General features: G+C 33.2%; 1 protein-coding gene across 2 annotated transcripts in view; it reads right to left on the reverse strand.

The window, feature by feature from the left end:
- RNGTT (RNA guanylyltransferase and 5'-phosphatase) overlaps nt 1–13647 on the reverse strand; it is a 117042-nt gene that overhangs the window by 8850 nt on the left and 94545 nt on the right. For both annotated transcript variants that reach the window (XM_032216708.1, XM_032216709.1), the window contains 2 exons: nt 12997–13097; nt 2229–2295 (listed from right to left, as the gene is read on the reverse strand). In XM_032216708.1, the coding sequence (XP_032072599.1) occupies nt 2229–2295; nt 12997–13097 (168 nt within the window). The remainder of the gene's footprint in view (nt 1–2228; nt 2296–12996; nt 13098–13647) is intronic.

Below are 13647 nucleotides of genomic sequence, written 5' to 3' on the forward strand. Positions count from 1 at the left end.
TTCTCTCACTGTATATTCGCTTGATGTTAACGGCGGTCTGCCCTGTATATTAAGTGAAATGTCCTATATATAGCATATAGAATTAAAATGTCTCATTAAAATGACAATTTCTACATATGAACGAATCATTTAAATCACATCTAAAGTATGGAAAAAATAAACAGGAATCCTTTGAAACTTAGTTATTTACTGTTTCACATAAAACTGAAAAACCAGGTAATTGAAATAGTTTTTCTCAACTGTGCTTTGCTTCCCAGCAGTTATTCAAGTGTTGTTTTTTTAAAAATCAAACGAGATTTCAACCCTGGGAACAATTATGCTAAACTGCCAGAAAATGTGTTTGCTTTGTTAAATTGAGCTTCAAAAATATTTCAATTGAACACACATTTGTAATTGCAAGTAAGGCCTATTCTTATATCCAATTCAAAACGCTTATTTTATTACAGCTTATTACGAATATGCTGTCTAAAATGCAACAGCATGACTCTTCCATTTCTAGCCCATAATTTTATGATAATTATATGTAATAGTATGCATAAGCTGGTTTCTGGTCCTAACAAAGACCCAGATTGGCACGATAACAGTTCTCCTTTCCCTATGGTATAATACTTGCCTGCATAGGAACATTCTACAATAAGAAGAGATAGATTTAATCACATGCTCTCAGTTTTATATCTTTTCATCTGGCTGCAGTATACCAAAAGAATAAACATAATCTCCAAAGACTAATTATGACATGTTTTCAGTAGCCAAGGTTGGCAACTATGAAATATGTCTTCTATTAACTATCTCACATTCAAACGTTATTATGGAAATCAACAGTTAAATCCTGCAGATCTGTTATTTCAACATGAAATGATCTGAAAGCAATTTCATTCGGACAAGATTCCAGTCACTTTCCTATAAATTAAATGATCATGCTAGTGTTATATTTTTAAAATGTTGTATTAACTTTGTCTTTGAGTTAATCATAGCCAGGTGATCTTGGTATCATTTCAACAGGATTCTCGTTTGGTGTGGAAATTTTATCTTATAAGATTTGGCACTCCAGATAAAGTTTCCCTTAAAAGATACTCTTCTAATTGCTTTATTAAAGAAGTAAATGATAAAGATTTGGAAACTGTTACAGAAAAATTAAATATTTTCATAACATTGTTAAAAGAATCTGAATGATGAAGAGAGAGAAAAAGAGTATCAAAAACCACCTGATTAATTATGCTCATATCCCTGGAGCATGTGTATAAAGATTTGATCGCTTAAAATGGAATATGTACATAACAAAACAGCTAATAATAATAGGGGATGATACTATTTCAATCTTTCTCAGAGGAAAACACACTATCTGTAAATTTAGAGTCGTTTTTCTCCCTCTCAAAATTTAGGATCATTTCTTAAAATAAAATGTATTGACATCCAGAAGTTAAACATTGCTTATACAATGCATAGCTAAACTATGGGATTCACTGACATCAGACCAACGGATAACCAGAAATTTAGTCAGTTTTGAAAGAGGATTGGATAAATAAATAAGAGTACTAGGCTATTAATGGTACCAACCTTGATAACTCTTTAGTACACCTAGAACTGAGGCAGCATGTCTTAAATATAAGATGCTAGGAAGCAACAGTGAAAACAGCTATTGTCTTCCTCTTTGTGACAGAATTATTATTCTCTCTACAATAATTACAGCAATAGTAATACCGTTTAGGCTTATATACCACCCCATGGTGTTTTACAGCACTCTCTGAGCAGCTTACAATGTTAAAGCATTATTTGCATATTGCTCCCAACAATCTGGGTCCTATTTTACCAACCTCAGAAGGATGGAAGGCTGAATCAACCTTGAACCCTGTCAGGATCAAACTCCAGACTGTTGGCAGAGTTAGCCTGCAATATTGCATTCTCATCACTGTACCACCAGGGCTCCTAATATAGAGATTAATCTGGAATTATTTAATCCTCATGAAAAAGATCAGTATCTCAGATTCGAATACACTAATTCTACCAAATGTCTGAAAAAGAATGGATTTAAGAAAGTAAAGAACATAAAGTATAAATACGTTATCAAAAGGTTTTAAAATAAGTTGATTATTTCTTACAAAGTTGCAGATGCTGAGCATATGAATGATACAAAACACACACACACACACACACACACACACACACACACATACAGACAGCAGCATAATTTTACCGAGGCAAAAACTTATAAAGTTAATTGTTATTACCTTAATTTCTGCAAAAGGTCTATCTAAACTTCCAACATAAAGTAATCCGACGTTCCGTGGGAGAAGCCTAAAAAAAGAAAATGTCTAATTAAAAGCTGTCTTAATATCATCGTGCATGTTTTGATAAATAAAGTAATTTATCCTGGCCCATATATACTTTATATTTTAGTTAATACACCCAGAACTGAAGTAATAGTATAAAATCTAGTAATATATCGAAGTTCATGCTTTGTATTTTTGTTAGAAGGCAACCTCCAGAAAAGTAATTATTATGCTTATCAAAGCATGAGCTGATTAGGAATGGAGAAAGCTCACATCATTATTTCTATAAAAATGACTACTTAACACTCCCCCCAAAAAAGGTTACATGTTTGGAATAAAGATAAAATTCTCACAAGAGTACAATTTTCTAATTTATATGGCACATTTTAGCTAGTATTAGAATAATTTAGTATCCTAGTATTAGAATAATTTTTCCCTTACCGAAAGATGGAGATTTAACTTTCAAGTTGTTACACTGACTGACTGATAATGATCAATGCATGATTCTAAAAGATCTGTGGAAGAGGTCATGAAGAGATCCAACACAGATTCAAATTTAAGAAAATGGCCAAAGTTCTTTTGTAAAGACTTTCCTTGGAGACTTACTTAGAAACATGCCTATATAGAAACTATCATAGGCATCCCATATTATCTCATAAAGATCCCAATCCTCCAAAGAAAGGCAGCTACTGAAACAGGTAACACATAAATTGCATGTTATGTAAACTACAAAAATTATCCAGATCTTTAGATTTCAAACTTTTATTTAGACTTTTAAGCATCCATAGAAAATTAAAATGATTGCTGAGTTTATTCCAGACCTGGGCATTTTATGGCCCCCAGGTGACATCTAGCCCTTTAGCTTCCGTCTCTGGCCTTTGTGGATTGCTTTTATTTTGAAGGCAACTGCTATTTTTTCCCCCAATTGTGTCTGTGTGTGCATGTCCATGCACCTTTACAGCCCTATTGGTTTGACCCTCCACAACAGTCCCAGTTTTCTTGTGTGGCTCCTTGGAAAAATCAATTGCCCACCCTGGTTTAATGTATCTGTATCCTTGTTGTGGCTAATATAGTATCCCCAATCCATGAAAAGAGCAACACACTTATTTAGCATAAGAAAACAAACATAAAATAGTCCATGATAGTTGCTTTTGCTATTAGATAGGCTTCTGTAGATTATACAAGAACATTTTAATTAGTTTTCTCTTGTTTTGGTTGTTTTAAATATTGTTTTACACAGGTTATAAAAGAGGTTTTTTCCAAATCATTTTCTCTCATGAAATCCAGAAAAAAATGTGTTTTTAACTAATGGAGCACCAAAACTCATAAATCCAATTCAAGATTCTTAATTGAAATTAATCAAAACGTAAATATGGAAAAGTAGGAAATTGGCAGACAAAACTGCAATTCTCAAGATTTCAAAATCAATTGCAACTTCATGAGCCATATTTCCTGAAAGGCAAAATTTTTGTTATGCAACATTTACAAAGCTTTTTTTTACTTATCAATGCAAAACACAATGCTAAAATGTAATTGGAAAAATAAAATGTTAGTTATAATTATGGTTTTCTTTTAGTTAAGGATTCTGGGGATGAGCATCAAAAGTGAAAGGTGCTAACATTTTAGGATAATAAATATGAAATCATTATCACAACTTGCTAGGAAAGTTGCTACTTATTTAAATGAAGGCATATGCATTAATGGAGATGTGCTGGTGCAGTGGTTAGAATGCTGTATTGCAACTAACTCTGCCCACCACCAGGAGTTCATTCCTGAGCGGCTCAAGATTGCCTCAGCCTTCCATTCTTCTGAGATTGGCAAAATGAGGACACAAATTATTGGGAGCAATATATTGGAATTTGTAGTACTATAAAGCACTATAAATCTAAGTACCATTGCTATTCAAAGAGAAAACTGTACATGAATTATAATTAATATTCAGAAAGCTATCCTTTAGACATATCAAGGCTTCAAGCAGAATATGTCATCCCCTTAATTTCAACATAGGAAGGGCATTGCTTTGATGAGAAGCAAATATTTGTATATAGGACTATGCTGCCCCAAATCAGTTCTCATTGTTTGAAATATAAATCGGCTATAGTGAGAATTGAATCAACTGTATAGGAGGGTCATTGCTTTTTCACACTGGAACATTATATTTTGGGAAAATATGATATGATATAAATGGAACAAGCACCAACTCTAGTGTTCTTTGCTTTCATATCGTATTTCCTTAATGTACCATTAGGACTCAGATTAAGTTTCACTGATAATATTTAAGGGAAAGATATGCAAACATTCAGAAAATCCATAAAGGAGTAAGTATATTTTCATAGAACTTTGTATAAGTCAGAGTTAAAAGGTCATATTCTTTCTCGTATATAAGTATTATTAATATAAGTATTATTAAGAGTAATACAAATGAAAAAAGACAGCTTTTTTTTGTATTGTATTTTTTTTGTTGATTGTGTATTTTAACCTTGGAAATAATATTTTTTTAAAAAAAGAACAGCATAATAAATAGCGCCACATGCCTTTACTTTCACCTGACAGTTTCATTATAGTGTGTTGAATACTTTGTCCATCCTATTTATAAATTATTCAAAGAATTGATCTTCTCTCATTCCTTAGGGAGATTATTATTTCATCTAACAGCCACTGTTAGAATCTTTCCATTTTGGTGAAGTCTCAATTCTCCCTTCCATTTCATCCCCATGCAAGAAACTTTTGTCCTCAACAAAATATGTACAGGAAATATGAGAATAATCCATAGTTTCTCCACAGTAATTTTTTCATGTTTCTTGGTCTGGCAGTTTTTAATTCTTATACTGATTTTAATTCACAAATCATATAAATTGTTTTAATTCTGTCAAAAGTTTGACAGACTAAAGCAAATGTTTTTCAGATTGCTGAAATCTGCAAAATAATGAAGGATGACAGCAATGTATTTCTACAAGCACGGAACTATTAAATAATCTCTATTATTAAATAATTGCATCATCTGGCTATTTTAAAAGTATATTTTCTCTTGTTCTCTTTAAGCAATACTTCTGTTATCTGAAGACTTATCTGATTAATATTGTAGTTGATTTTTTCTTATCCTGATCTCTTACCTTCTGAGCAGGAAGAGATCAAAATAAGGAAGGAAAAACTATCTAATACTGGATGTAAAATTGCAATGATAAATATAGCTTTTTAATCTGTAAAGCTATCCTCTGTGTGTATAAGTGGAACATCTACTGTTCCATCCTTATCTTTTGAACAAGTTAAACTGCTACTTTAAAGAATTGCAGTGTTGATATACAACCAGCAGCTCATATAAATGATAGCATGTTGTTAATCTAATTAGCTGCAGGATGTTATTTCTGTATCCCTGGGCTCCAGTCCATTTTATCCAGTGTTCATTTGTTATTTTGGAACACCACTCTTACATAAGGGAATGAAAAAACAGGATAGACTAGAAAACAAAAAGCTCAATAACAAATGCCAGTAGAGAAGCCCAATTCAATCCCATTAGAGCAGAAACATTATTCTTGAAGTAAACATTTAAATACAAAGTTGACCAATCCTTCAATTAAAATATCTATAAACCCTGACTGGTCTACACATTTTAGCAAGGACAAGCATTAACTATGTCACTTTCACAAGATAGATAGATAGATGATAGATAGATAGATAGATAGATAGATAGATAGATAGATAGATAGATAGATAGATGATAGATAGATAGATTAGATAGATAGATAGATAGATAGACAGATAGATAAGATAGATAGATAGACAGACAGACAGATGATATATACAGACACACACACACACACACACACAATATATATATATATATATATATATATATATATATATATATATATATATATATATATATATATATATATATATATATTATATTTATGCTGATAAATAAATAAAGGGAGACTAGTATAGATCTATTTCAAGCTATTTAGCTCTCATCAGCTAGCCATACCCTATGTTGGGAATCGAACCTGTGTGACCTTCCTCCCATATTTGGGCATACCAGGGGTTGTGACTTTAAATATATATATATATAATGTTGATGTAAACCTCAATAATCTACTAGTTCAAATGTTAATTTAAATGATTTGGGGATATTTGCAAAGATGGAAAACTTTATTCAAGTTAGCTTGACTAAAGGACTTCCATTAATCATCAGATTTTATTATGAATTAGGCACATGACCAAATGCCTGCTGATGCTACACAGCATGCAAACACTGCAATATTAAATTTAAATATTGGTCATATGAACAATAAGCAACAATAGCCCAGGTAGTTCTCAACTTACGATGGCAACTGGGGTCAGAATTTCTGTAACTAAATGTTAATGGACTCCCATGTTAGGCTAGGCAATTTCTAAGGCAACAATCAAGTCAGTAGGGAAGCCAGCAGGAAGTTGAAGTCTCAGGTGGCTTGTAAACAGGCTAGCAGGCAGATAAGTAAATTGCCAGGTGTAGGATGGCATGAAGTGCGAAGGAGGCACAGCAAAGCTTGGGGAGAATGTGAAAATGGCTGATGCAGTACAAGCGCAGAAGAGCTGGGGAAAGGTGCGCAATTAGGGGAAATTTACCCCAGTGAATTTTGATCTTTCCTGCCAGCTTCCCCACCGACTTTCTGGGGAAGCCAGCAGGGAAGTTCGTAAATGGCAATCATGTTATCAAGGGGCACTGCAAGCCATTTGCCAAGTGGTCACGATACCATGATTGTAGGGTTATTGGCATGACCAAAACTCTGAAGACTAATCATTTCCGCCATTTGTTTAGTGCCATCATAACTTTGAACAGTGGCTCAACGAATGGTTGTAAGTCAAGGGTTATATGTGTAGTCAAAAGAATGACAGCTAGAGCACACCATTGAAGTATAATATCTTGCTTCAAGATTTACAGATTAGAAGTCCATATTTAAGTAACATTTATCTAGCTAATATATATCAAATGTAGCATGACTTTATTCTAGAAATCCACTTCAGCTGCTGTAAATTAAAGAACTCAAGATATAAAAAAAACAATTGTGTGCATAAACATACATAAAACAACCCTACTATGTAAAACAGACCCCATCTGGAAATATTTTGATGAAATTCAACAACTTGTACTTGAGAACAAGAGAAGAAAGCATGAAAATGCAATAGTGCCACAAAATATAAGATTTGTTTACCCAAATGAAGCATCATTGTGAGAACTGCTGCTCCAGCTGTAAAGCTCTGAAAGGAGCATGAGTACTAAAATATAATTCAATTTTAATGGCAATTCATCTAAAAATAATCAATATTATTAAATCTATATGCCAAATGTGTCTTCTAGAAATGAAATTTACATCTCACTGTCAAAGGTGTCATCAAACAAATGCACTTTTAACTAGAAACGGTAATAGGATCTTCCAGAACAGTAACTAAAATCATGACTTAAATCATTAAATTTGAATCTTCCCTACTAACATTTTAAATCAAATCTACCCTGGTTTCCAAGCAACTATCCATAAGAACTTGTACAAATGTCCTCCCCTTTCCCATGTTAAATGGGTTGTTTTTAATTCTTGGTTAATGGGGATTTAAAACTAATTTTTGCCTTTTTGAATAAAGCTTAAAACTAGGACTTGAATCTTCTAAATTAACAAATATTTGCCAAAATAGACATGGTATTAGCAAAATTTATCTTGATGCTTTCTTCCACTATTCTATGAAATACTTGAACTTCTTAAAATGTATGCATAGACACAAAAAGCTGGTGCCTGATAAATGATTATTCAATTGGCCTCATATTGATCTAACTTTATTTAAGGACATTTATATAACTTAAAATAATTCTTCTTTAAAATGTAGTACAATTGTCTTGTATATTCAAGTCTCATCATAAAAACATAACTTGCACCGAAAGACTGGAAACATTTTTCTAGTGTTTAGTTTTATATTCAGTTTAGTTCTCTCTTCATGCATTCCATCACCAAGAAGAAGGACTATAAAATCATTTAAGGTATTCAATATTGTAATGTATTCCAACTCAATAAACATACTGAATGCCTCAAAGTTGTGGTTGTATTATTGTTACCATCTACTGTGCTAAAGAGAGTTGGAAGTTGGAGCGTTTTTCTTTTTGTCCCATTATACTAGATCCCTTCTCCCCCTCCCCCCTCTTTTACTTTTACGTGTCTTTTTTCTTTGTATTTTATACTTTGATAGACTAATAAAAAAGTTAAATCTTAAAAATTCAATAAATATATTGAAACGTAGGTTTTTCACAGTTTAAACTATGTAGAAGTATATTTGTCCATTTCTATATAAATTCAATGTCTTCTTATTGTATCTACTGGTCTATTAGAGGAAGTATATTTTAAAAACAAACCAAAACCATCTTTTTTTAATCATGAAGATAATTCTTAGTATCACAGGTAATAACAACTTTGTGGTAAATGTAAAATCACAGCAATCAACGCAGAATCTGGATTTTATTTATATGTTACAGCTGAGAGGAAAGAGTTATTATGGAGGAACTACAATACATAATTACATATAATGTCAAAAACTATTCTAAAGCAAAGTAATAGGGGGAAAACAGAATAGAAGCTTCTAATTAAAAGAAATAGTCTAGGCAACGGCAAACAGGAAAACAATGGAGGTAATGTGAAAAATAAAATAGAGAACGCATAGATTAAGGAAGACAAAAGCCACGAAGAATAACCCATTTCTTTGTAAGCTAAGGATTGGTTAGAAAAAGGAAGGGGAGGAGGCAAGGATGCTCTACATTTAATATTCAACTTATTTATTTATTGATCTCAAAGATTCAATAGAATGGGGAAATGTCCCAAATGGCACAGTTTCATTGTCCTGTCTTGAAAACTGAAGCATGTATAGATAAGATTCTTAAATTCAATTTAATCAATCAGTGTCCAATAGCTTTTCTAGTGAAATCCACTTCCTGATTTATTTGCAGTAATACAATTTTGTAACACTGGTAAGCTTTATAATAAAATATTGTAAAGTTCTGATAAAACTAAGCCATGTCAAATCTGTTGATAACATCCAATATTTATCAATGTCATGAAATGGTATATTTCCCACTGCAAAGATTACTCAGCTGTGATAGTTTCATCTTCTGATAAATCATAACACACATCAAAGCTTCATTTTTAAACAAAGCCAAACAAAAACAAAAAACAGCACTATAGCAATTTGTGCCTTTTTTCTATTTTTTTTAAAGGAGGGGGAAGGAAGATAGAACAAGAAAAATATAAGGTAGTGTGGTAACAGTTGTATGGATAGTCCATATGACTGGATGGGTGCATTGTAATTCATTAGAACCTGGTATACAAAGGTCATTAATTGCAAATATGAAATATCATATCACATAATACCATATTAAGGTCTGAACTGGTATTAATAATAAGCAGAACATCAGAAGTAGAATAAAGTCCTGACTGGAACAAGACATAATGGATATATGAATAAAAATAGTTATCAAAATTTGTAGTTAATATAAACTGCATTAATGAACAGCCTACCCAACCTAATATTCCCTATTAATCTATTAAATCAAGTATGTATTGTATTGAATACTTTTCCATGGATTAATAGATTCCCATGAGTAGCATATTTTTTTCTTTTAAAATTCTGTAGCTTTAATTTTAAAAGTGACATTTTCGTAGATTAAATATTTAAAAAATCATCTGGTTATTATTTTTCCTATTTATTTGACCTACTCTCAAGACTAAGCCATTAACAAGGCTCTTGTGTGCTTTTAATAAGTTGGAGCAATCTATCTTTTCTAAAATTTTGCAAATCCAAAATTATTTGTAAGATCTGTGATGAAGTTAATACCTGCTAATAGAAATAACTGGAGTGTAGTTTGATCTATATATTATAGAAAGGATATATTCTTCAGCCAAAATATATAAATTCCAGTCCTCTATTGGGTTTCTTTCTTTAATTGGCAATACAGTAATACCAACTGCAAAGCAGTATCAAGCATAATGTAATAATGTTCAGTTAACAGAAGAGCAGATTGTTTTGTAGCAGGATGAGATGTCCTGCTTGGGTCAGAGTTGTAAATTAGTCTCAAGGTTATGTCTTTGCCTATTTGCCAGTTCCATGCAAAGTGTCACACAGACACTAGAAGCTTCCTGCCTAATTAATACAACTGACAGAAGGGATGTCTGCCTTTGGGGGAAAATATATAAAATTGACAGAACTGTTAGGTAATGGGGGGAGGTTGTGTTTGTGCTGCGTGAGTCAGAGGAGGAATCTGTAGTTGAGGACTAGCAAGAGCAAGATGATCAGAAAGAGCAATTGGCAGGGCAATCTGGCTGGAGAAAAGGACAGCAGGGTTTTGCAAGGACAGATCAGAAGTCAGCAAGGACTTTGACAAAGGTACTGCAATTCCAAAAAATTCAGAAAAGAGTTGTCTTCCCTTTTCCCATTCTCCTCTCTAGGCTTAATGGCAGTCCACGAAATGAAAATAATGAGGCTTTGTAGCAGAGTAAGCATAGTTGTGCTAAGAAAACATGAATCAAAGAGAAAGGAATAAGATTCTTAAGATATTAAAATGCTCGGTAAAGAAATGTCTTTATGAAAATGTTTGTACAATCTATTAAGCAAAGGGGAAGGCAGGCTGGAAGGGGTTAGAGAGAATAAGCACCGTTTATTTACTTGAAAAGCAGTATAACACATAATTACATAATAACCCTGACTGCTCTTTAGAAGGCCAGATCCTGAAGATGAAACTCAAATCCTTTGGCCACCTAATGAGAAGGAAGGACTCACTGGAGAAGAGCCTAATGCTAGGAACGACTGAGGACAAAAGAAGAAGGGGACGACAGAGAATGAGGTGGCTGGATGGAGTCACCAAAGCAGTTGGTGTGAGCTTAAATAGACTCCGGGGGATGGTAGAGGACAGGAAGGCCTGAAAGAAGGTTGTCCATGGGGTTGCGATGGATTGAACATGACTTCGTGACCTACAACAACAACAATTTAGAGTAAAGTTTGTGCATATGGTGTCTGTGCCTGTCTGTCTAGAAAATTCCTAACATTTTCTCATCCTTTGACATTCCTGTTATCAAAAGATACAGATTTCTCTGTACCTTTTTCGGTCTTTTGACATGTTTCTATTTTAAAACCATTATAGAAAAAATGTATTCCAAATGAAGAGTTCTGTGAAGTTTGAACGTCCTCTTCCACAAAACTTTTACAATGATAGGAAGATTTGTGCCTTTGTCTTCAGTACTTTCACTTCCTTTCCTTGTTCTTTATGCTTACTTTTAAGCTACAATCTTCTTAGCATAAATGCTTCTCTCATTGTTTAAAAAAAATCATTTATAAAGATGGTTCTACAATCTCGTAGAATCAACGTAACAATGTTTCCTCAACAATGTGTCATTTATAACACAGGAATAGCACAACTATTAAAATACTGAATGCCTTCTTATAGCCTTTCATACCTTTAACATCAAGCAGGAAAAACCTGGATAGTATTGTTAAAGCATAAATAATGGGAAACTGCTAAAACCTACACTTTTTTGTTAGTTGGCCAATGCAAACTGTCCCATTTGAAGCTCTTAGGAGAAAATACACCTATAAGAAAGTACATGAATTATAAGATGGCAATGAACTGCACTGCTTTTCAAGTATACCTCTCCTTACTATCAATTTCAAAATTGTTGAAACTAATCCTCTTAATGTGAAAGTCTGAGCTACAGTCATTCATATCAGTTTGATTGATTCCAAGTTCATAAAGCTGCCTTTAAAGCACAGTGATGATGCTAATTAAAAACCCAATAAGAAACAGAAGTAGCATCAAAAAGATTTAAATTTATGAATTTAACCTTCAATTTTTCAATAGTACGATTGGCCATGATCAAAATACATGTAATACAAATTGTACACTTCTGCTCATACAATGGGATTCTCCAGAGCATATTTGAAAAGGGATAGGGAAATCAAACTGATGCTAAATGCAATTTAGTGACTGAATGCTATGCCCTCTATGCAATATCTATGGACAACTTCAACAAATTTACAAGTCCAATAGAAAAACATCCAAAACTAAAAGAAGAAAATAGAATAAATAATTGTTTATAGATTTATACACAAGCATTGCAAGGGAGCTTGTTGGATTATGATTTATCAATACTGCATTTTAGGTATTTTTAAGAAGTTTGAGAAAGCAGGTAGCCTTCAAGTTATGACCACTCGTTCAGCCACCATTCGAAGTTATAATGATGCTGAACAAGATGGACTTACAACCAGCGTTCCAAGTTCTGGCTGTCACAGCATCCCCCCAAGATCTGGGCATTTGATGAAAAGTTACTTGGTTATTTTACATCAGTATCTGGAATTGAGTTAATTACTTTCCATCTCTTTACATTGGAGTTTTTATGGGATGCATAGTATTTGATCCATCTGTTTCCTACCAAGCAACAGAATGTTTTAAAAATTGTACCTATATGAAAAAAAGGGAAAATTGAGATACCATGTGAATTTCTCCGAGTCTCTCTCTGCCCAGCCTTTTTATTTCTCTTTAGCTTCCTTCTCAAACAATTGCCTTCATCTATCGTTCCTGTGTTGGTCTGGGCTTCTGAATCCAGAATGATTACTTTGTCTGATAAATCTCTTCTTATGCTAATCAATTTTGCCTGTAGCTTTTATCTTTTTACCAGCAGCTCATTTCTGATAAAAAGTTCCTCATGCAAGACATACATACCCTTCTCCAACAACTCTTGCAAGTTTCAGACGAAAATCCACTGAATTTAGACTGGGTGGCTTCCATTTCAAAATGTCATCACACCGTCCAGGCTTGTATTTCTTAAAAATTAAAAATTAAAGAAAGTTTATTTGTTTGCTTACAAGCCAGCATTAACAACCTGTTAAATATTTGAGGAAGAATAGTTATAAAGTCATTATCATCCTTTCTGAAGATGTATAACATAGAAAGCATTGCAATTACAGTATTTTTCGGAGTATAAGATGCACCTTTTTCCCTCAAAAAATAAGGTGAAAATCTGGGTGCATCTTACACATCGAATACAGCATTTTTGTCTTCCTGAACCCCCAATCCCCCTGCAGCCCCCAGGAGCACTCTACAAGCCTCCTAAAGGCTATGCATGCCTTTTTTTTTTGACAAAAAACAGTCTCGTTTTCGTGAAAAACAGGCTGATTTGAAAGGTCTGCAGAGTGCAAAAACTTTTTTTAAAAATTTGCCTCTTCAAAATCTTGGTGTGTCTTATACTTCGGTGCATCTTATACTCCGAAAAATAAGGTAGTAACCAAAATAAGTTTATTAAGATTCAGTGGTTTAGTGATTAAGGCACTGGCTAGAAACCAGGAGACTATGACTTTTACCAGTAGTTCCGCT

The sequence above is a fragment of the Thamnophis elegans genome, chromosome 4 (genome assembly GCF_009769535.1).
Source record: "Thamnophis elegans isolate rThaEle1 chromosome 4, rThaEle1.pri, whole genome shotgun sequence".
Classification (NCBI taxonomy): Eukaryota; Metazoa; Chordata; class Lepidosauria; order Squamata; family Colubridae; genus Thamnophis; species Thamnophis elegans.